Source organism: Xenopus laevis, chromosome 7L, assembly GCF_017654675.1.
Source record: "Xenopus laevis strain J_2021 chromosome 7L, Xenopus_laevis_v10.1, whole genome shotgun sequence".
Taxonomy (NCBI): domain Eukaryota; kingdom Metazoa; phylum Chordata; class Amphibia; order Anura; family Pipidae; genus Xenopus; species Xenopus laevis.
Genome location: NC_054383.1, coordinates 18,772,214 through 18,794,252, shown reverse-complemented (window position 1 = coordinate 18,794,252; position 22,039 = coordinate 18,772,214). Strand labels below are relative to the sequence as shown.

The window sequence follows — 22,039 nt, the reverse complement described above, 5'->3', positions numbered from 1 at the left end:
TCAGCCCCCTAATGTTATTGTTTCGTCTTAAACTCAGCTGACATTGGTCCTGAGACTGATTTATCTTGGTTAGGGGATTCAAATGTGTATACAACCGAGAAAAGGCCACACTCAAATAAATAAGGACTGGAATATGAAAAGGGGAGGGACTGAATAGAAAGAGGAGCAATAAAAAGTAGCAATAACAATACATTTGTAGCCTTACAGAGCATTTGTTTTTTAGACTGGGTCATTTGAAAGCTGGAAAAATGGAAAGTTGCTTAGAATTAGCCATTTTATAACATACATGTGAAGGTGAACCACCCCTTTAAAAGCTCTTAACATTTTTTATACATGTGTATTGGAAAGTTGCTTTCATTTATTAGGCATTTTTTTATTATGGGGTTGCTTTGCCCTTTCATAGTCTCATCATAAAGGGTTATAAATTCTGAGAACTGCATTTTGGGCATATGGACATTAAAAAAAACATTTATGCAGTTGCCCAGCTTTAACCTGGAGCTTTGTCAAAGACCGGAATTTCTTGTAACATATTGGCAATAAAAAGTACTATTTCTGAAGTGCCGTTACAGCTGGAAAATATGTAAACCATAAGTCATTCATTCCAAATTTGTCATATCAGCATAATTAAAAGAGAAGGAAAGTGTAAATCACTGAGGGATGCCAAAAGGGAAAATTGTATCATACTTACTGTGATTTTCCTTTCCTGGACAACAATATGTCATACTTACCAGTGATAGCCACGCCCAAGTGCACCCATTAGAAGGACCCTCCCCAAAGTTTTAAAAGCCCAACCAAATCCGGTGTCTGGCAATAAGCTTCTAGAAACTACCGAAAAAGGGATGGAAAACTATGACATGGAGTTGTCCAAGAAAGGAAAATCACGGAAAGTACAATACAATTTTCCCTGGCTCAATGTTATACTTCCTGGGAATATCCCAATGGGAGGGCAATTGTTCCACATAAGGAAACCTGAGCAGAAGTTGTTTGGTTTTTAAAGCTTTGGGGAGGGTCCATCTGATGGGAGCACTGGGGAGGGACTATCCCTTGAAAGAATGACATGGAGTTGGCCAAGGAAATGGTAGGTACCCCCCAGTGCTTGTAATTACTTACCTGTTACCTCAGGCCTCCTGTTAGCAGAAAACTGCACTGACCTGGGGTTCTCCTTAGCTAGCACCATGGAATAGAGTCCTGCAATGGGTCGGGTACGGAAAAAAGCAGGTACCCTGTGGAACGAGAGTAGGCTTTTCAGGTGCTGGTATAGATGCGGGTTGGGTTGCGGGTCTCTTCCTGCTGCAGCTCTCTCCCTGTAGCTTTCCCTCCACTCGTCTCCCCCTCCCATCTGACTTTAAGCACAGCTCTCTTACATGGGAAAAAAAGGAATTACCCTAGCAAACGCTGGCCGTCCTATAAATCCGAATCCCCGGTGCTCGATGAAGGAGGACTTGGCAACCTCAAATTCAGTGTACTGAACAAGCAAGGGGATCTCCTTGATAGCATTTCCCAAGTTGTGCCTGTAATTTACTTTTCTTCTACATCTCTCTTACATCACACGGCTCGCTTCTGTCCCTCTTGGACACGTTTGACAATGTCACTTCCACTTTGCAGCAACATCACTTCCAGTTTAATGGTGGTCGGCTGGTTTCGGATAAGGCAGTTGCGGGTCTGGGTCGGGTAGTGGTTCAAAGTGGGTAAATATCCTTGTCGCAGTTCGGTCTGCGGGTCCGGTCTGGGTCTTAGAAATGTGTTCCGCTGGGACTCTACCGTGGAACAATCTTCTTCCTTTTCTTTCTTCGATGCCTCCGGTAGATCAATGCACAATATGGTTAAATAAAGGTGTATTTTTGTTAAAGTTCAGCTTTTTACTCTACTGCTCATATGCACTCGGCCAAAGACTGTAGATGCAGGAAGAGGATCACTCCATGGTCTTCCTGGAAGAACCCGGGGTATTGGGTAATTACACTAGCAATCACTTTGTGGTTTGAGTGAGAGACTGGAACATGAATAGCAGAGGGCCTGAACCGAAGGATAAATAATAAAAGATAACAATAAATAAGAAGATATCCACACAAATCAATAGGGTTTTTTTTATTGCTAGGGGGTCAACAAACCAGATAGCATTTTTAATTTCAAGCTGGTGAGAGACAGAAAAGGAAGGCATGCCTTTGTATAACATTCTAAACAGTGGTGTAACTACTGTAGATATTACAGGACCCCACAGCAAATTATTTTTCAGGCCCCCAAAATGTCCAAAGATTGACCTCTTTCACCAATAATTATTGAAATTGTATATGAATTAGGGTCTCATGGGGCCCCCATACCTCCTGGCCCCTTTTGCAGTTGCAGGGTCTGCTTCCTCTGTAGCTACTCCCCTGATTCCAAAAGTTATTTTAAAGGTAATCTACCACTTTTAAGTTAAAACTCATGCTACCACTAAATTAAAGCCAAGTGCTTTTTTGTGCTTATCAGGTTCAAGAAGCCTAATTAAGATTTTAAATTGGCGCATTTTATAAACTCCAGAATGTTCACCTGATGAGCAGGAGCCTGTTATTTGAGGTGTCTAATCAGAGAAGTGGAGAAGGAACCAGAGTAAATGATAGTGATTGAGAGGCATTTAATGGCCATACAGAAACTGTAAGGATCATTCACCCAATATATTGGGGAGAAAGGTTCTATTAACATTAATGAACGTATAGCACTTAGAGATTCTTCAAACACATCTTATAAAATATTCAAGAATTAAAATTATAACTCATTTTCCTCTATTTGTCTTTATGGCAAGTTTATTTACTGGAGGTCTCTCAGTTGTGCCACTTTGCGTGTGCAGCGTTTCAAGAAGGTTGTGTGTGTCTGCGCTTGATTTTACATACAAATACCTATAAATACCTATAAAAGAAAAATACTTGAACATCATGTACCTTATTATCTCAATTACACTAGCACTTTAAATGTGTGTTGATGATTTAAGTACAAAGAGAAACCGTCAAGTAGTTCTGTGTAACATAGATATTACCTCGTACTAAGCACAAGTTACCAAAAAAACCTTAGTTCAGTTATAGGACCTGTTATCCAGAATGCACGGGACCTGGGGTTTTCCGGATAAGGGATCTTTCCGTAATTTGAATCTTCATACTTTGTCTACTAGAAAATTATGTAAACATTAAATAAACCCAGTAGGCTGATTTTGCTTCCAATAAAGATTAATTCTATCTTAGTTGAGATCAAGTACAAGCTACTATTTTATTATTACAGAGAAAATTTAAATCAATTTTTAAAAATTTTGATGCCCAGTATAGTTATTTGTATTTTAGTACCCCTTGTAGGTGCTCTTGAAGCATCAACATTAAAGAGAAAACATGGCTGCAAATATTGGAAGAACCCAGAAAGAGAAAGAGAGAGAGAGAACCCAAATCTCACCCTAAACTGACCTTCAAGTTGGCATTCAGTTGTTTTTAGGAAAATAAATCGACATTCTACCTGAATCTTACCCAAACTGGCCTTCAAGTTGGGCATTCAGGTGTATCTAGGAAAGCAAAGAGGTATTCTACATAAATCTAACCCTAACTGACCATCAAGTTGGGCATTCAGGTGTATCTAGGAGAGCTAACAGACATTCTACCTGAATCTTACCCAAACTGGCCTTCAAGTTGGGCATTCAGGTGTATCTAGGAAAGCAAAGAGGTATTCTACATAAATCTAACCCTAACTGACCATCAAGTTGGGCATTCAGGTGTATCTAGGAGAGCTAACAGACATTCTACCTGAATCTTACCCAAACTGGCCTTCAAGTTGGGCATTCAGGTGTATCTAGGAAAGCAAAGAGATATTCTACCCAAATCTCACCGTACCCGACCTTCAAGTTGGGCATTCAGGTGTATCTAAGAGAGCAAATAGGCATTCTACCCAAATCACATCACACAACTGACCTTCAAGCTGACTTTTTTTTTTAGGATTTTCTCCCATTGAAAACATACAGAAAGAAAGGTGTCTATCTGGATCATGAAATGTAGAACTGATTTTGTCAGACTGTCTCTCTGACTTTCTCTCTGACTTTGTATCAGAGTCACAAATTATTTCTTTACAGCGCACAGCTGAAATCCAAATCTTCTCCTAGTGTCATGTTTTTAATATATTCACATACACTGACCAGCATGGAATTATTTTTATCCTGCTATTGTCTTTTCCAAGAAATGGTATGACATATCTAGGTTACAATGTACAGCTATGAAAGGTAACCGCACTGGCAGGTAATGGTTAAAGAGAACCCCCACAACCTGTGACTGCTGCTACTTGCGCAAAGCTGCTGTCATTTTACTGATGACACCCTGGTTCTTTGGGAATTGTTTGGGGTGATTGACCTTGCTTAGAACAAGGCTAAACATGTGTAGATTAAAGATGTACAAAGTGATATAACAAAATAATTCCAAAATTCTAGACTCCAGTATTATGTTGTTCTCATATTAATAATGAGGTTATTCATATATGTTGCTAATTTGAACACTTGTTATGCTTCAAGGGCCAGCGAGTTGATCTTTTATGCTCCACTTGGAGTTATTCCGATGGGTTTTATGTAGCCCCTTGCATTTGTTACTTGATTTGGTTGGAAACCCCTGAAACAGTGTTCCCCTAAACCTCTGCTGCATTGCAGTAAATGGTTTCATTTAGTACATTTCTCCTTTTCAGGTCTCTGAATTTTCTTTCATAAGGTGGTGGGAAAAAAATCAAAAGTCATAAGATGATATTGTCAAAACGAATCAATTAATAGATGGTTTAAATTTTTCTGTAGCCCATTTAAATCCCACATCATGATAGATACCCCTCTGTCCCATGGCTAGTCGTTTTCCTTTCTTTCTATGACTTTTTATATTTTTCTTTCTTTCCAACAGAAATATCGATTCTCTCTTTATCTTTTATCTGCAGTTCTTCACTTTCAGACACAATAAATGTCCTGATCTAACAGTGATCAGTCTAGAGGTGACACTTGTTACTGGGAATGTGTTCTCAATATAGGTCTCTGAACAATATATTGATAGATAACTGTATTATTCTTTTCTAACCCCTAGTAACTTGCATTTGTTCCTGCCTATTTAAAGGAGATGCTCCTGCCTATTTAAAGGAGAAGGAAAGCTACGGAGGCATTTTATTGCCAATAGATTAGCTGCACTAGTGCAAGCTAGAATGCTATATTTATTCTGTAGAATGTTTTACCATGCCGGAGTAAAAAGCTCTAGAAGCTCTCTGTTTGTTTAGGATAGCAGCTGGAGTATTAGCTTGGTGTGACATCACTTCCTGCCTGAGTCTCGTTCCGTTTACTTATAACTCTGGGCTCAGATTACAGCAGAGAAGAGGAGGAGCAAACTGAGCATGCTCACGCCCGGGGCAAGGAGGTTTAAGATGAAAACAGGAAGTCTGATACAGAAGCCCATGTGTACACAATAGAAGGAAAGAAATGCTGTATTTCTTTTGACAGAGGACTCAGAGCAGCATTACTTTGAGGGTTTACTGGTGTATTCATATAGAACTTTCTGATAAAGCTTACTTAGTTTTAACCTTTCCTACTCCTTTAAAACAAAAATTACATTATACAACATGACCCGGTATTCGATCAAATTGTCCCGACCCGCAAATTCGAATCAAATCCAGTTTTCCCTCTGAAACAAAATTTAATGTCAGTAAGGCAAATAACACATTCTAATGGTTTTACTGACCTCTGCCATTGACTTGTAAATGAACTCGGCAGGTTTTAGGTGGCAAATATTCGAATTAGAACTGTTTCCATGGCCGAAGTGCGATAAATCTCACATTCAAATTTACATTCAAATTGGGGGATTAAAATTGGAATGTGTGAATTTTGACACCAAAAAGAATTTGAAAATTCGCATTCAAATTCGAATTTACTATTTGACCCTTATGTACAAGAACACTGCCAATGTTCACTGTACTAATACAGGCAATCTATCTGTTATCCAGAAAGCATCAAATTACAGAAAGGCCGACTCCATTTTATGATTGCTATTTTATGATTGCCTTTTTCTCTGTCATAATAAAACCGTATCTTGTACTTGATCCAAACTAAGATATAATTAATCCTTATTGGAAGCAAAACCAGCCTATTTGGCTTATTTGATGTTTATTTAGAAGATCTAAAGTATGAAGATCGAAATTGTGGAAAGATCCATTATCGGGAAAACTCCAGGTCTTGAACATTCTGAATAACAGGTCCCAAACCTGTATCCGTATAGGTTGGCCATTAGCTGATTCCATTCGTTATTTAAGACATAGCTGCAAATGTATCTGAACTTTACCTCTTGTTTTCGTCTACTTTATTTGTTGTATTATCTGGTGCATTATGTATTTATATTTTGTGCCTTCATAATCCCCAGAGCTAAAGCTATACTAAATCTAGCAGCTCAGATAGAAAAACTGCTCATTCTTTCATTTAGACTGTTTTCCTCTTTTCCTATCGGTAAATTGATGAATGTGCTTATGACTTGCAGCTCCTAAATGTCTTCAGGTTATGGCTGCAAGAATGTCTATTTCCAGAGCGTCTCCCTTCTGTGAAAAGGGCAGAAATGGTAAATAAGATAATGTATCAATTCCGCAAATTGTCTTGTCTGTTCTGCAATATACAGTTTTGTGTATTAGACCAAATACAGCTGGATGGCTTGAACATTTCTGTGTTGTGTGCATGTTCTCTTATTTTGGGTTTAACCCTTTTAAGGTATAGCAGTATTTGTTGTAGGGATGCACCGAATCCACTATTTTGGATTCAGCCGAACCCCCGAATCCATCACGAAGGATTCGGCCGAATACCGAACCGAATCCGAACCTTAATGTGCACATGCAAATTAGGGGTGGGAAGGGAAAAACATTTTTTACTTCCTTGTTTTGTGACAAAAAGTCACGCAATTTCCCTCTCCGCCCCTAATTTGCATAAGCAAATTAGGATTTGGGTTCGGCTGGACAGAAGGATTCGGCCAAATCCGAATCATGCTGAAAAAGGCCGAATTCCAAACCGAATCCTGGATTCGCTGCATTCCTAATTTTTGCACCATTAGATCGTTTATCTGAACGTAAGTTGTAGGTGTTTTTGTGAATTTGTATGTTCATGCATGTATGTTCCTGCGTCTGCCTTCTTTTTGTCTATGTGCATATGCCTTTGTGTCTTTTTTTGTCTGTGTGTCTCTCTTTCTCTGTTTACCTGCGTTTGTAAATACAGGCACGGGAAGTGTGTGATTGGCTGAACTCACCCAGCCAATAAGGCTGCTGGGGTGATATAATGCATCTAGAGAAATAGGGAAGGGAGATGGGCACTTACCAACTACTCACCTGGCCCAGTGGTTAGGAAGAGAGACCGATAACCTGGAGGTCTTTGGTTTGAGCCCCAGCGGAGCCTTACAAAGTCCTCCATAGGCCTCAGTGTATCATCTGATTGTTGGGCCCCAGGGGCAACAATTGTATGACTGAGGAAGTGCCAAGTCTTTTGGCAAGAAAAGTCGAGAAGCACCCACTGCATAATATTTATACCAACGAGGGTGTTTGAATTAAGCCATTTTCAAGATAAATGTCCGGAACAGCGCCCAGGATTTTGCAGGATTTTACTGTGCTAAGAAAGTATACCGGCTCGAAGTAGCCAATGTCTCGCGAGGGCAGCGTCTGGAGGAGAGGACGATCGATCGGGTGAGCTCTGGTGCGGACCACATCAATTCTTTTTACCTGCAACAATTGTATCAGCCTGATTTGGGCTTGCTCATGGGTAGCCAAATCGGGACCAGGTCTGGCAGTGTATGGCCACCTTAACAATTCAGGAAACACAGCACCTCCATCATTACTGGGACCTTTAGTAAGCAGAATAGGTTGGTAAGCGAAAACGACCACTGCTTTGTTCAACAGGGGTGCTTGCCAAGTTGCCAAGACCAATTTGAACTTTAGAAAAGAAGGGTGAAAAGTAGAAAAGGTTAGGGAGAAAACACAGTTAGGAAGCATTTGTCCTTTTTCGCCTACATAGTGTATATTTATTACCTACAGTCCGTATTTTTAATCCCACCTCTTCCTCTCCCATATATAGTTTTTACTGTGAAACTCTACGTCTTGTTTTTTTTTTTATCAGAATATCGCTTATCAGAGCTATCGAGAGTCAACATGTGCAATCTTGATAGAACTGATAGGCTGCAATAAAAAGCTTTCATTATCTTTCTATTTAACTTAATTGGTGTGACATTATAGTAATGCCTTTTGTAACCTCATTTAAAAATTTATATCAATCACGGCATTCTTAGGGCTCCAGAAATTAGCTAAGCCTCCACTCGCCTTCATTCTATGCAGTGTTTTCTGAATTGCATGACTGAAGATTTTATTATCTCTCGTAAATTGCCCCACAGTTTTGTCTGGCTTTGTAATCTACGGAAAACAAGCTTTTTCTGCAGAGTTCCCAATCATGAAGCAATAATGGGCATCGGCTTCTAATGGCGGTTTTCTTTCTGATTAGTGGTCAGGGACACGCTGTCTGGCTTATCACTTATGAAAAAGAGACTCAAGCTGCTTAGGAAACGCAGCAGTGATGCTTATTTTCATTTTCTATCTTCTGATTGGGTTTAAAAATGCTGATAAAGCTTTAGTTGCGAGTGCCATAAAGGCTCTTGACTTTTCCGGTTTTCGTAGCTTAAGGGGCCAGTATACCATTTAAATGGGGTTTTAACTTTTATTATGAGAGTGATATTCTGAGACAATTTGCAATTGGTTTTCATTTTTTATTATTTATGGTTTTTGACTTATTTGGCATTTTATTCAGCAGCTCTCCAGTTTCGTAAACCCAGTTGCTAGGGTCATTTGGTCCCCCAATTGAAAGCTGGAAAGAGTCAGGAGAAGAAGGCAAATAATTCATAAATTATTAAAAAATAATAAAGGCCAATTGGAAAGTTGCTTAGAATTGTCCATTTTAGTTGTGACCACGGTAGGTAGCTAATGTGATAGAGATTATTTTTTTTGTTCTCGCTTTGGTTTGGCTAAGAGCAGACTTTGGGGAAAGCAGATATTTATTTCTTATGAGATCTGTGACAAGGACCCTAGCTAAAGTTCTTTTGCATTACCGGTTCCATTAGTTTCAAGCTGGCTACAGTGGGGTGAATTGACTTTCCCGGTACACATCACACTACTACCCCCTTTTCCATGATCTTGAGCAGATGGATTAAATGGTGCATGTGCAGGAGGAGGTAGGGATGAAAAAGGGGTCCCTACCAGACCCCACCTCTCCACTAGACTTCTTCTTGGTGCTTTTATGTAGTTACAGCACAGACCAAGTTGGTGGCTTATTGATCCCCGTTATGGGACCTGTCCAAAAATTGGTTCAAATTACCATCAAGTGAACACCTAGAAAGTAATAACCGTACCAACCACTCTCAGAGCTTCTGCCCCAAAGGGGATCCTCTAAACATATACCCTAAATAGAAACTGTGCCCAAAGCTATTTCATAATCAAGAGAAAGTGAAATTAAATGATTAATGTGCCCTGTTCATAAATAGTGTTTAATTTACTCTTCTACCGTCAGAGAAGGCTTTCATAACATGTCTGCAAAAAGGATCAGTGTTGTACAGATCACTGGTGTTTTACAGAGTCTTTGTGTCTTTGCTTGCTTCTTGTCCCAAAGGGCTTGGCACTTCTCATACTTCAACATCAACGGTCCTAAATATTGAGCAGGCTAAGCCTCTGTAAGACACTCCGGGAGATCCCCTGGCTTTCTTACCTCCCGGCACGTCTCTTCCCAGCTGACGGGGCGCAGGCACGCACTAGCACTGACGTTACCCGCCTCGGCTATGCGGAAATTATGCCGGCGTCTGTTCGCTGGCGTTTGACGCCGATCAGTGTGACGCGCTAAATTTTGACGCAGAGCCTCATGATGTCATCACCTGCCATGAATTTTGGCGCCAAATTCCCTTTTAAAAAGGCAATCCTCCATTTGTCAGTGCCCAAGCTGGCTTCTGTTTACAGATCCTGCCGAAGCGTTCCTATTCTTTAGAATATCCTGGTTTTTGACTCCTGCCTGTTTTTTGACTCCCGATTCTTGCTGCCTGCCTCAACCCTTTTGTCCGTCTAGCCTAATCCTTGCCGGTACCCCTTTTACGGACTTGTTATGCACTAACTCAGCGATCCCCAACCAGTAGCTCACGAGCAACATGTTGCTCTCCAACCCCTTGGATGTTGCTCCCAGTGGCCTCAAAGCAGGAGCTTATTTTTGAATTCCAGGCTTGGGAGCAAGTTATAGTTGCATAAAAACCAGTTGTACTGCAAAACAGAGCCTCAATGTTGGTTGACAATCCACATAGGGGCTACTAAATGGCCAATCACAGTATTTATTTGGCACCCCAAGAACATTTTTCATGCTAGTGTTGCTCCCCAAATCCTTTTACTTCTGAATGTTGCTCACGGGTTCTAAAGGTTGGGGATCCCTGCACTAACTCCTTGTTGGTTCCGCAGCAGGGGTTCCCTGTGCATCTGAGTCTACCTGCTACTTTCAAGGTTCCTGATAGACGAGTACATCACAGCCTCTGTGTACAGTTCTACTTAAATGCTTCCCAGTTACTCAGCAGGGATCTCAGGCTCTAATCAAGATGAAAGACTCAGAGCTTGCAAAGAAAGGGGACCAAGAGATCAACCATTCAAAGGCCATGGATAGATTACTAGTCTTTAGATGTATTGTACACCTAATGGATCTTTTATGGAGCTCTGTCAATACTGAAAGGTACAGAGTGTATAGTTTCAGGGTTGTTCTGAAATAGTTTAAGGTTATTAGTAATATACTTTATTTAATGCTGACATGTTCTGTACAATATACATCATTCACAAGTAAAGTCAACCTGAAAATATTGGGGAAAAAAAGAATTTGGCTCGTTGTCAAAAATTATTAACTGGATTAAAAACTTCTTCCAAAAGCAGTTTTTTGTTGCAGGTGTGATGGAAATAGAAAACTTTGTTACCAGATTTATATTTATGGCACTAAAGAGAAATGTGCAGAAACAGTGGCTGAATTCAGAACAAACGTTACCATCTATTTAACACATTCTCTTTTACTCTTGGCTTAAATAACCATCCTTGTCTGTCCTGGAAAATGGAAACTGTCAACAAATGTGTTAATTAAAGGGGTTGTACAACTTTGCGTTAACTTTTGGTATTATGTAGAGTAATATTCTGAGTCAAATTGGTTTTCATTTTTTATCATTTGTGGTTTTTGAGTTATTTAGCTTTTTATTCAGCAGCTCTCCAGTTTGCAATTTCAGCAGTCTCGTTGCTAGTGTCCAAATTACCCTAGCAACTATACATTGATTTGAATAAGAGACTGGAATATGAATAGGAGAGGCCTGAATAGAAAGAGGAGTAATAAAAAGTAGCAAAAGTCGTACACCTCTTATCAGGGTGAGGGCTATAGAGCAGATTTTAGTTTGTATCGTTATTGGAAGCAAAATCAGCCTATTGGGTTTATTTAATGTTTACTTGATTTTCTAGTAGACTTAAGGTATGAAGGTCTAAATTATGGAAAGATCTGTTATCCAGAAAACCCCAGGTCCCGAGCATTCTGAATAACAGGTCCCATATCTGTACTGTTTTATTATTACACACGAAAAAGGAAATAATTTTTAAAAAATTTGGATGATTTATTTAAAATGGAGTCTATGGGAGATGGACTTCCTGTACTTTGGAGCTTTCTGGGTAATAGGTTTATACCTGTATTTGGTTATTACAACCTTTTTCTGTGCATATTATGAAAGACTGGTCTTTTCTATTGTGTTAACTTTTCATGTTATGTTTATTTTTCAGAGTCTTTTTACGGGCAATTAATCAGTATGCGGATATGCTCAACAAAAAATTTCTTGATCAAGCCAACTTTGAACTACAGGTAAATGAAAACAACTTGGTGTAGTAGCTGTTTATTTTCAGGTGCTTAATTTAGGGGTTCATTGGCTTCTGGAAATCCATTAGTAATAATGTACATGTACAATAATTGTCCATATAAGAACCAGTTACATTCTAGGCATCCACTTATCTAGCAAAGCTACAGATTGACCCAAGGTTATTTTCCCATTTTTCCGCAGAAGACAGTATGCCTTCATCAGAACTATATTTTGATTGTCTTCATTAAAGGGATACTGTCATGGGAATTTTTTTTTTCCAAAATGAATCGGTTAATAGTGCTGCTGAAATCCATTTCTCAAAAGAGCATACAGATTTTTTTATATTCAATTTTGAAGTCAGACATGGGGCTAGACATTTTGTCAATTTCCCAGCTGCCCCAAGTCAATCACTTTTTACTGCTGTACTGCAAGTTAGAGTGATATCACCCCCCTCCCTTTTACCCCCCCAGCAGCCAAAAAAAGAACAATGGGAAGGTAACCAGATAGCAGCTCCCTAACACAAGATAACAGCTGCCTGGTAGATCTAAGAACAACACTCAATAGTAAAAACCCATGTCCCACTGAGACACATTCAGTTACATTGAGAAGGAAAAACAGCAGCCTGCCAGAAAGCATTTCTCTCCTAAAGTGCAGGCACAGGTCACATGACTGTGGGCAGCTGGGAAATTGACAAAATGTATAGCCCCATGTCAGATTTCAAAATTGAATATAAAAAAATCAGTTTGTTCTTTTGAGAAATGGATTTCAGTGCAGAATTCTGCTGGAGTAGCACTATTAACTGAAAAAAACATGTTTTCTGATGACCGTATCCGTTTAATATTCTTTATTTAAGATGTACACGGCAACAGAAACTTTACATGGTAAATGGTACTTTTGATCTAAAAAGTAGTAAAAGAGTTAAAACATTACAGGACTGTTTAAGTTCATAGCCGCTGGAATCCCTAGTCCTTTCAAACATTTCACCCCTGCAAAAGGATAATGTTGTGGAGAATGTGGTCAGAAATTAAGAGAGTAGAAAATGGGCTTTTAATTTGCCTTTCACTAATGACACTGATTAATCCCGAACAAGTCATTCTAAATCACTGAGCCTGCTCCACAGCAGCCATTCACTGTGTAGGGAATTTGGCCCCAAATCTCTTAAAAAAAAAAAAGAAAAAAAGGCATTTATTTCAAGTAAAAATGTTGCAGACTGTTTATTGACATAGTCTGATGGCTCTCCCTTAGTCATTGAGCAATCTGCTTGCGTAGCTATGAAGATTTAATGTATAGAAACACTACTCTTTTAAAAAAAAAAAAAGTTAAACGTGTTGAATAGTTATGGATAAATAAGACAGTGATCTTCCCAGTTGTAGACAAAAGTGATACATCAGTCCATCCTTTTTTTGCTGATTATTCTCTCTTTCCTCCGTCAAATTGAGACGGCCATATTGCACTGATCTGTCTGTTCAAATTTAATTGGAGGGAGGGTTGTTAGGTTGTAATTGTACAACTCTTATATACTTAAGACCAAGGGGGTTATCCAACCTTGAATTTTTCTGGTCGGGCTTTTTGGGGCAAAACTCTGGGGCTGACCCATACATCACTATTACATAGTAAAAGCCTCGAGGAGATACTGCTTCTAACTGCAACAATATTTACAAGTAACTTTAAGGGGGTTATTTATTAAAATCCATATGCTAGGGGCAGATTTACTAATGTTTGAATGCTAAATTCGAATTTTCTAGTTTAATTTTTGGTCAAGACTCTCAAATTTGAAAAATTCAAATTTGACTTTTAGATTTATCAAAACTTGAACCTGGGAGTAACTCGAATTCGAGGGGTCACCACCTAAAACCTGCAGAGTTCATGTAGAAGTCAATGGCAGAGGTCCGTTCAACCATTTCAAGATGGTAATAACCATCCTGACATTCGCTAAAAAAAAACTTGAAGGTTATTACCATCTTCAAATGGGTCAACATTGACTTCTTGAGTTTTCGGGTCGGTAAAATTTGTTCGAATTTAAATTTTTTCTTAAATTAGACACCGTTCGAGTTTCAAGGTCATTCGAGATCATTTGAGGTCAAATAAAAATCTTATCACTCGACCTGCCCCTTAAAATCTTGAAAAATTCGACCTGTCGAGGTCCTGTAAAAGTCAATGGGGCAAATTCATTAAGATGCAAAGTTGCGCCAGGCGCAACTTCGCCAGGCGTAGTTTCGCCAGCGCTCCGCAAATTCACTAAAATCCGAAGTTGCGCTCAGGGGTAGCGTAAGGTTGCGAAGTTGCGCTAGCGTTGATTCGCTATGTAAAGCGAAGTTACGCTAGCGAAGGCTAATTTGCATACGGCGCCAAATTCAATGGAGGAATACATATCAGCACTACAAATGCCAAGAAAACCTTCAAATCATCAAATAAAATTTTTATTTTGCCCTACACATGTGCCCACTGTCTAGGTAAGTTGCCATGAGTCAGGAAATGTAGGGGGGAAGGAGGGGAGCCCCAAAAATTTTTTCGATCTTTTTCAGCCTATCACCCATAATGTAGAAAACACACCAGCGTTTTTTGGGACTTAGAAAAAATTTTGACTCTTTTTTTAAACAATTCCTATCTACTCTATTGCGCTTCGCCAGGTCTGAGGTGGCGAAGGAAGTCTAGCGTAAAAGGTAGCGTTTACACTGCGCAAGTTAGTAGTTACGTCGCTAGCGAAAATTCGCCTGGCGTAAGGGTGCAAAGTAACACTAGCGAAACTACCCCAGCGTTCGTTAGTGAATTTGCGCAGTAACGAAAATGCCAAACGCTAGCGAATTAACGCTAGCGTTCGGCGCTTAGTGAATTTGCCCCAATGGGAGAGTCACCTATCCCAAATTGAAGTTATTGTAGTCCTTGGTGGGTTTAGCCCAAAAATCTTTTTTTCTGGCAAAAACTTGATTTGGATTTTTGCTCGATTCCGCAATCCGATTCATTTGGGTTATTTTATTAATAAATAAGGTCAAATCGAGCATAGGCGTTTGTTCATGGTTTTTTTAATAAAATATGAGAGAAATTCAGATTTTAGTATATAACCCCCAACTGATCATTACAAGAAATGATCGGAACTGATCCGACTATCAGTGTGAATGCAGGTGTATTTTGACCTGAGCTCCATGTGCATTGGCCAAGGGGACTTGTAGTAGGAGAAGTGTGAGTGGAGAAAAACCCCTAGTGTTTCACTGAGATGCTAGGTTCCACCCTATCAAAATTCTCTCCAACCTTGCAAATACCAGAAAAAAACAAACAAACGTTATTCTAGTTTAATAAGGAACTAAAACATTTTTCTTTTAATTTCTACTTCTTTTTAGCTGTGGAATAACTACTTTCATTTGGCGGTTGCTTTTCTCACCCAAGAATCATTACAGCTGGAGAATTTTTCAAGTGCCAAAAGAAACAAAATACTTAACAAGTAAGTTTTGCCCAAAATGAATACATAAGCAGTATATTTTTGGGGGCCGCTTCTCTGAATCCTGGATTTAGCCAAACTCCAGTACTTTTTGCAGGATTTGGATTCAACTGAATTCAAATTCACAGCGAGCCACACAGAGCAATTGTTCAATTTCAGCTTTTACCAATGGGAGACGGCCTATCTTTGGAATTCTGCACTTTCTGCATAACGGGTTTCCGGATAACGGATCCCATACCTATACTAGGATGTAGTGCTTCATTGAGTCACTGAGAATCATTATCAGGTTGCGTAGAGACTATATCTTGGCTGAGATATCGTGTAAACTAAAAGGCAGAAAAAAGATTGTTGTAACTAATACTGGTAATTGGAAGTTACCTTCCTCCGTCTTCCTCTTTGCCTGTCAAACAAACAAAAAAGTTTCGTTTTTAACATAACATTTTTACGTCCTTTAGATACGGTGATATGAGACGACAAATTGGATTTGAAATAAGGGACATGTGGTACAACTTAGGTAAGATTTTGTGTATTGTTATACTGTTGCATGGGGTTTCTTTTTGCTTTGCAGAATAAGTAACCGGAATTAAGATTTTGCTTTTGTAATTGATTTTGTCAGGCAGCTAAGTATTCATCCAGATCCAAAAATGGTTTATTCCATGCATTCCCTACGCATTATCCAGAAACATTTATAAACAGAATTTTTGCATCAACTGCAAGGGGGACTAATGTTCCAGGTTAATTTGGGAGGGGCAAATCTCTCAGCCCGAGGCTCCATTGTGGATCTTTGTCAATTTACTCACTGGGATCACAAAATAAATGGTGGTCTGTTAATCTCACCACACTGATTTATTTACCCCTACCCAACCAATCTATCTCTGCCATCACCAGGGGAATAAGAGCAAGTGTGAGTATATAAGAAAGCATTGCAACTGGTTTATGACATCAGTAGTGAAGCTAAAACAAGGTAGAGAGCTTGGAGAAGGGCTGGACTGGAAGCTAATACATCCCACCACTTACTTCTGGGAACAATTGGTCAGGGTTCAGTGGCTGACCCATACATTACTATTGCATAGCAAAAGCCTTGGAGAGATACTCCTTCTAACTGCAACATTTACAAGTAACTTTAAGTTTTTTTTTTAATTAAAATTCAAATGTTAAAATCTTGAAAAATGTGGGGTTTTTTCACTAGAAAACTCGATTTTTTAAAGTGGACCTGTCACCAGCTGTTTGATAAAAGTCCTTTTCAAATTAAGCATGAAATTCAAATTCTTTTATTTATTAAAGCGTTCATAGCTGTTGTAAACTCATTAAAAAATCTCAGCTGTCAATCAAATATTGCCTGCCCCTCCTCTATGCCTTAGGCAATTACTTTCACTTTCCATTCAGCACTTCCTAGATGTCACTGCTCTCCCTACATTCACTCGTTCTCTTCACCATTTAATTGTGTAGCCAGGACATGGGGATGGACATCAGGTCCCCCATTCTGGTGCACAAACAAGATTCTGAGATGATACAAGGCTTGTTTTAATAACTGTGTCCACAAAATGGCACCTGCCTGCTTGTTATAATTATAAATTCCCACACTGATAGAAAAAAGATTCAAATCATTTAATTATTTAATCAGTGTAATTAAAGTTCATTTTGCTTGACTAGCATGATAAAAAAAGATTTGGAATCATTTTTTTGGTGACGGGTCCCCTTTAAAGGATAAAAAACTCCAACTTTTCAGATTTATTATACTGTACCCCGATGCTGCAGAAAGCCCTAATCCGAAGATCTGCCATCTCAGACCTGTCAAGGTCCTTTATAAGCCAATGGGAGAGACACTTATCTCAATTTGATGTTTTCGTGGCCTGCTCTGGGTTAAGCCCAAAAATCTGACTTTTTCTGGGTTTTCAGGCAAAAACTTGAAAAAACATAGCCAATCGGGAAAAAAAATTGAGTAATTAAGGGAAAAAAATTTAACAATTCAAGCGATTCAAGTTTTTCCGTGATCCAATTAATGAGTTTTTTTTATTAATAAATAAGCTAAAATCGTACATGGGAGTTTGGTTGTGGTCTTTTTTTTTTAATAAAATGTGAGATAAATTGAGATTTTAGTAATAACACCCTAAAACAGTTAACATTTTTCAATGATTGTATTTTTGAAAGTTGATTAAAACAAAATCACCTTTCATTCTGCTAATGACAGTTTTTGGATGGACATCCCCTTTAAATGATGTGACTAGCATTACCTGAATCAGTTAGTTGTACATGATCATACAATGTCTTGTGTGAAATGCTACAGAGTAGATTCATCTTAGTAGGAGATCAAAGTCATAGATAATGGCCATATTAATTACCTCAACATAATAATTTGAAGCTGAATTAGGAGTCTTTTATATCTTTTTCTTTATCCTGACCCATTTGGCTTCTATTTGAAGAGCGGAGAGTTGCTTTGAATTACCCTGTCTGTTAAGAGGTTTAGCCTTCTTTAAGTCTCAAATGTAACACTGTGGGTGGGAGTTGTATGCTAATTGCCCTAATTTCTCTTAGTTACAGATTGTTATAATTCTATTTTCCCACTTTTTTTTAACCTATTTTATTATGGTGTACCGAGAACTTAAAGGAGAAAGAAAGCTACTGAAGCAGTTTATTTCCAATATATTAGCCACAATAGTGCAAGCTATAACACTATATTTATTCTGCAGAATGCTTTACCATACCTGCGTAAACAGCTCTAGAAGCTCTCTGTTTGTTTAGGATAGCAGATGCCATATTGACTTGGTGTGACATCACTTCCTGCCTGAGTCTCTCCTGCTCACTCATAGCTCTGGGCTCATATTACAGTAGAGAGGGGGGAAGGGAGGGAGAGGAGCAAACTGAGCATGCTCAAGCCCAAGCCCTGGAGGTTTATGCTGAAAACAGGAAGTCTGATACAGAAGCCCATGAGTACACAATAGAAGGAAAGAAATGCAGTGTTTCTTTTGACAGAGGATTCAGAGCAGCATTGCTTTTAGGGTTTACTGGTATATTTATATAGACCTTTCTGATAAAGCTTACTTAATTTCAGCCTTTCCTTCTCCTTTAAACATAAAAGCATGTCTTTCAAGTTTCAAAGGGAAGACTGTTGCAAGTGTGGAAGGGTCTGGGGCAAGTCCATAGACAACTGCTACGAAATCTCCGGCTCATTGAAATTGGCTGAAACCCATGATTCATATAAATGGCTAATAGTGCATGCAGCAATTTAGTAGCTTTGTTGTGTGTATATTATATTTAAGATTTAGGCTTATTTAGGACTTGGGTCAGCAATTGAGTCATTTTATTTTAGTATTTTTTAGTATTATAATTTTAGAAGTGTATGTATCAGCTAAGAGTATTGTTTCCCAAACCAGAGCCTTAGAGCGGTGCCTGGCGGGTCTGTGGGAAGAATGGCCATTTGCTTTCCTAGATACACTGGAAATCCTATCTGAGATGTCAATTAGGATTAGAGTTGGGGTGAACAGTTATGTGCTGTACTATTCTTGGAATTATACCTGAATGAGTAGTACACCAATGTGTTCTTACTCAGTTATGGGATCTATTATCCAGAATGCTCACAACCTGGAGTTTTCTGGATAAGGGATCTTTCCTTAATAAGGATCTCCATACATTGTCTAACCAGACTTATTTTAAACATTAAATAAACCGAATAGGATGGTTTTTCACTAATAAAAATGAATTATATCTTGGTTGAGATCAAGTACAGGTATGGGATCCGTTATCCGGAAACCTGTTATCCAGAAAGCTCTGAATTTTGGAAAGTCTGCCTACAATAGACTCCATTTTATCCAAGTAATCCAGATTTTTAAAAATAATTTTCTTTTTCTCTGTAATAATAAAACAATAGCTTGCACTTCATCTCAGCTGAGATATAATTAATTCTTATTGGAAGCAAAACCAGCCTATTGGGTTTATTTAGCGTTCAAATTATTTTCTAGTAGACAAAGGTATCAAGATCCAAATTACGGAAAAATCCATTATCCGGAAAACCCCAGGTCCCGAGCAATCTGGATAACAGGTCCCATACCTGTACAAGGTACTGTTTTATTATTACAGAGAGAGAGAAAATCAATTTTGAAAAAAATTTTCATTCAAATGGAAGACTGAATTTCCATAATTCAGAGCTTTCTGGATGGCAGGTTTCCGGATAACGGATCCTACACCTGTATATGAAACCTTGTTTGAAATTTAGGGGGCCCTGACTTTTGGAATTTCAAGGAGAAAATGGCAGAGTTCTGCACACCTGCATAAAATTCTTTATTTAGTCCATATTAAAACATACGCTGCATGGATTGCTTGACTCGTTTCAGGCACAACTGCCCTTAATCATAAGCATACTTTTTGGTACTTCAAGAAGTGTTTGAACTGGAAAAAAATCTGTCCACCATTGCATACCCTCCATGCTGGCTAGAAGTTCAGCAAGTGTTACTGCTCAGATTCGGGGAGATTAGTCGGCCCTCAACAAATTTCCTCTTCTTCGGGCCGACTAATCTCCCTGAACTGCCTCCTGCTGGCTAGAATGCAAATCTCCGGCAGGATTGCACACGGAGCACTTCGAAACTTTGGCGACTTCGGAAAACGAATCGCTCCGAGTGTGGGGCGACTAATCTCTCCAAAATGCCTTGCCGCCGGCTAGAATGTAAATCGCCAGCGGGATGGCACTCGGAGTGCTCAGTTTTCCAAAGTAGCCCGAAGTTTCCCCGTGAGGCAATTTCGGCACCTTCAGAAAATAAAGCGTTCCGAATGCCAAAGCAGGGTAAAGCAGTTTGGGAAGATTAGTCGCCCCGAAGAAGAGGCGATTTACCGCCAGGCGACTAAATCTCCCCGAATCTGAGCGTATGCCCTGACCCTAAATGACTCGACTTTAAATGACTTTGACCTTTTTTACACTGGAATCGGATCATTCCTCACGCGGCCATAGCATGCTGCCTTAACATTCCGCTCACCCCTTATTTGCAAACTGATTTTGAGAGTCACCGGCTTGAAAGCAAAATTCTGGCACAGAGCAAAGCTTTTGATCTCATCAGATGCCGAAAACTTGAAACGTCCATAGAGTAATGAGCACCTGGCTGTATAATGTCAAGCACTTGTACAAGTGTCCTCGTCTGTAAATGTCTCTGCAATCAGCAAAGTAGTAATTTCATGTCTGTGAGCGCACTTGAACTGAAAGTGTTTGTTAGTCAAAAAAAAAAAATGTTTAGGTATGATTGCCGCAACTTTTAAATAGTTCTTTTGAAGCCACAACTATAGTGTTCTTAGCAATTAAGGTTTAGAGAACCTGATTAACAACAAAATCGTCAATGAGAATATCTGCAATACATTAGTAGTTATTTCATTTAATTCAGTTCAGTTATCTAATTTAGGATCTCCATAATATTCAGACCTGCATATTACCTGCTTTAGCCATAAGGAAAGTTATAATCACTAGGGGGTGCTAAATGTTGGGCGTTCCAAGGCCAGTGCATAGGCAGAGTTTGGCTTTTTACTCGATTGCGCTTGCACTCCTGCAGCAGTTCCCATGGCCAATGCATTTTTCATTGTACATGTGCATCTGCCCTGGGGTATTAGGTAAACATAGGGGTGCCAGCTGTTCAGTTTTGACCCATACAGTTCGGGTTATTTTTAGGGGTGTTCAGGTCACAATTGCCTGTTCAGTTTTCAGCCTTGTGAAACCCGAACAATAATCTGCCCAATAAGTACCTCTGATGTCAAAATCACGCCCATAAGAAGCACAAACATGACCCTGAGGGGGTTATTTATCAAAATCTGAAAATATCTCATTATTTTCTGGAATATACTCCGACCAAATCCACACAGATTATTTCCCCTTATTTATCAATACATTTTCCTCAAAATTCCAGTACAGGAAAAAAAATCATGAAAATTGTACAAAGATTCAAATTTTGCAAATTGTTTGGATTTTCTGCCCAAAAACTCGGATTTTTTCGGATTTTTGATCAAAAACAACAAAATCTTCGGATTATTGCACGAAACCCAGCACAGATCAGGATATCTTCAGGACTTCTATACAGCCTCGGCAGGTCTGAGATACAAGATTTTTGGATTCTGACATTTTCCATCCTCGAGGTATAATTAATCATGAATAAATATAGGTTTTTTGTCACAAAAAAAATTTAATTTTACGCATTTTTGGCATTCATGAATAAATTCATAAAAGAACCCCACCCCCATATTCACTGTCCTACCCCAGTACCATCATCCTACCCATTTGTTTGGTTTTCACAAAAGTCAAAGATGGCAACCCTATGCAAGCAAATATAATCACTTGGGGGAGGTGCCTAATATGACCCCACCCCCATGATTTTTCCTTTCCTGCTCTTTCAAGTTCCAGCTGACCATATCTGGGAACACCTAAAACATCAAATAAAATCTCTGGCCAGCTTTTCCGTTGGCAGTATGAGCATGTATCCCAACGAGTCTCCTGCAACAACTTTGTACAGCACATGGACAAAACTAACCTAAAAATGGCCACAGTTGAGATGCACACACGTAGAGTGTAATTGTGTACTTGCTATTGCTGTAGGGGCTTTCTCCAGAAAACGTCTTTAAAGGGGTGATTCACCTTTAAGTTTACTTTTAGTGTGTTATACAATAGCTAATTCTAAGCAACTTTTCAATTGGCCTTAATTGTTTCTTTATTTATATAGTTTTTAAATTATTTGCCTTCTTCTTCTGACTC

At 39.0% G+C, this 22,039-nt stretch overlaps 1 protein-coding gene across 2 annotated transcripts in view; it reads left to right on the top strand.

The window, feature by feature from the left end:
* The window catches only part of dock1.L (dedicator of cytokinesis 1 L homeolog), a 269,367-nt gene that overhangs the window by 174,281 nt on the left and 73,047 nt on the right, over positions 1-22,039 (top strand). For both annotated transcript variants that reach the window (XM_041568646.1, XM_018225171.2), the window contains exons 30-32: positions 11,809-11,887; positions 15,221-15,321; positions 15,774-15,832. In XM_041568646.1, the coding sequence (XP_041424580.1) occupies positions 11,809-11,887; positions 15,221-15,321; positions 15,774-15,832 (239 nt within the window). The remainder of the gene's footprint in view (positions 1-11,808; positions 11,888-15,220; positions 15,322-15,773; positions 15,833-22,039) is intronic.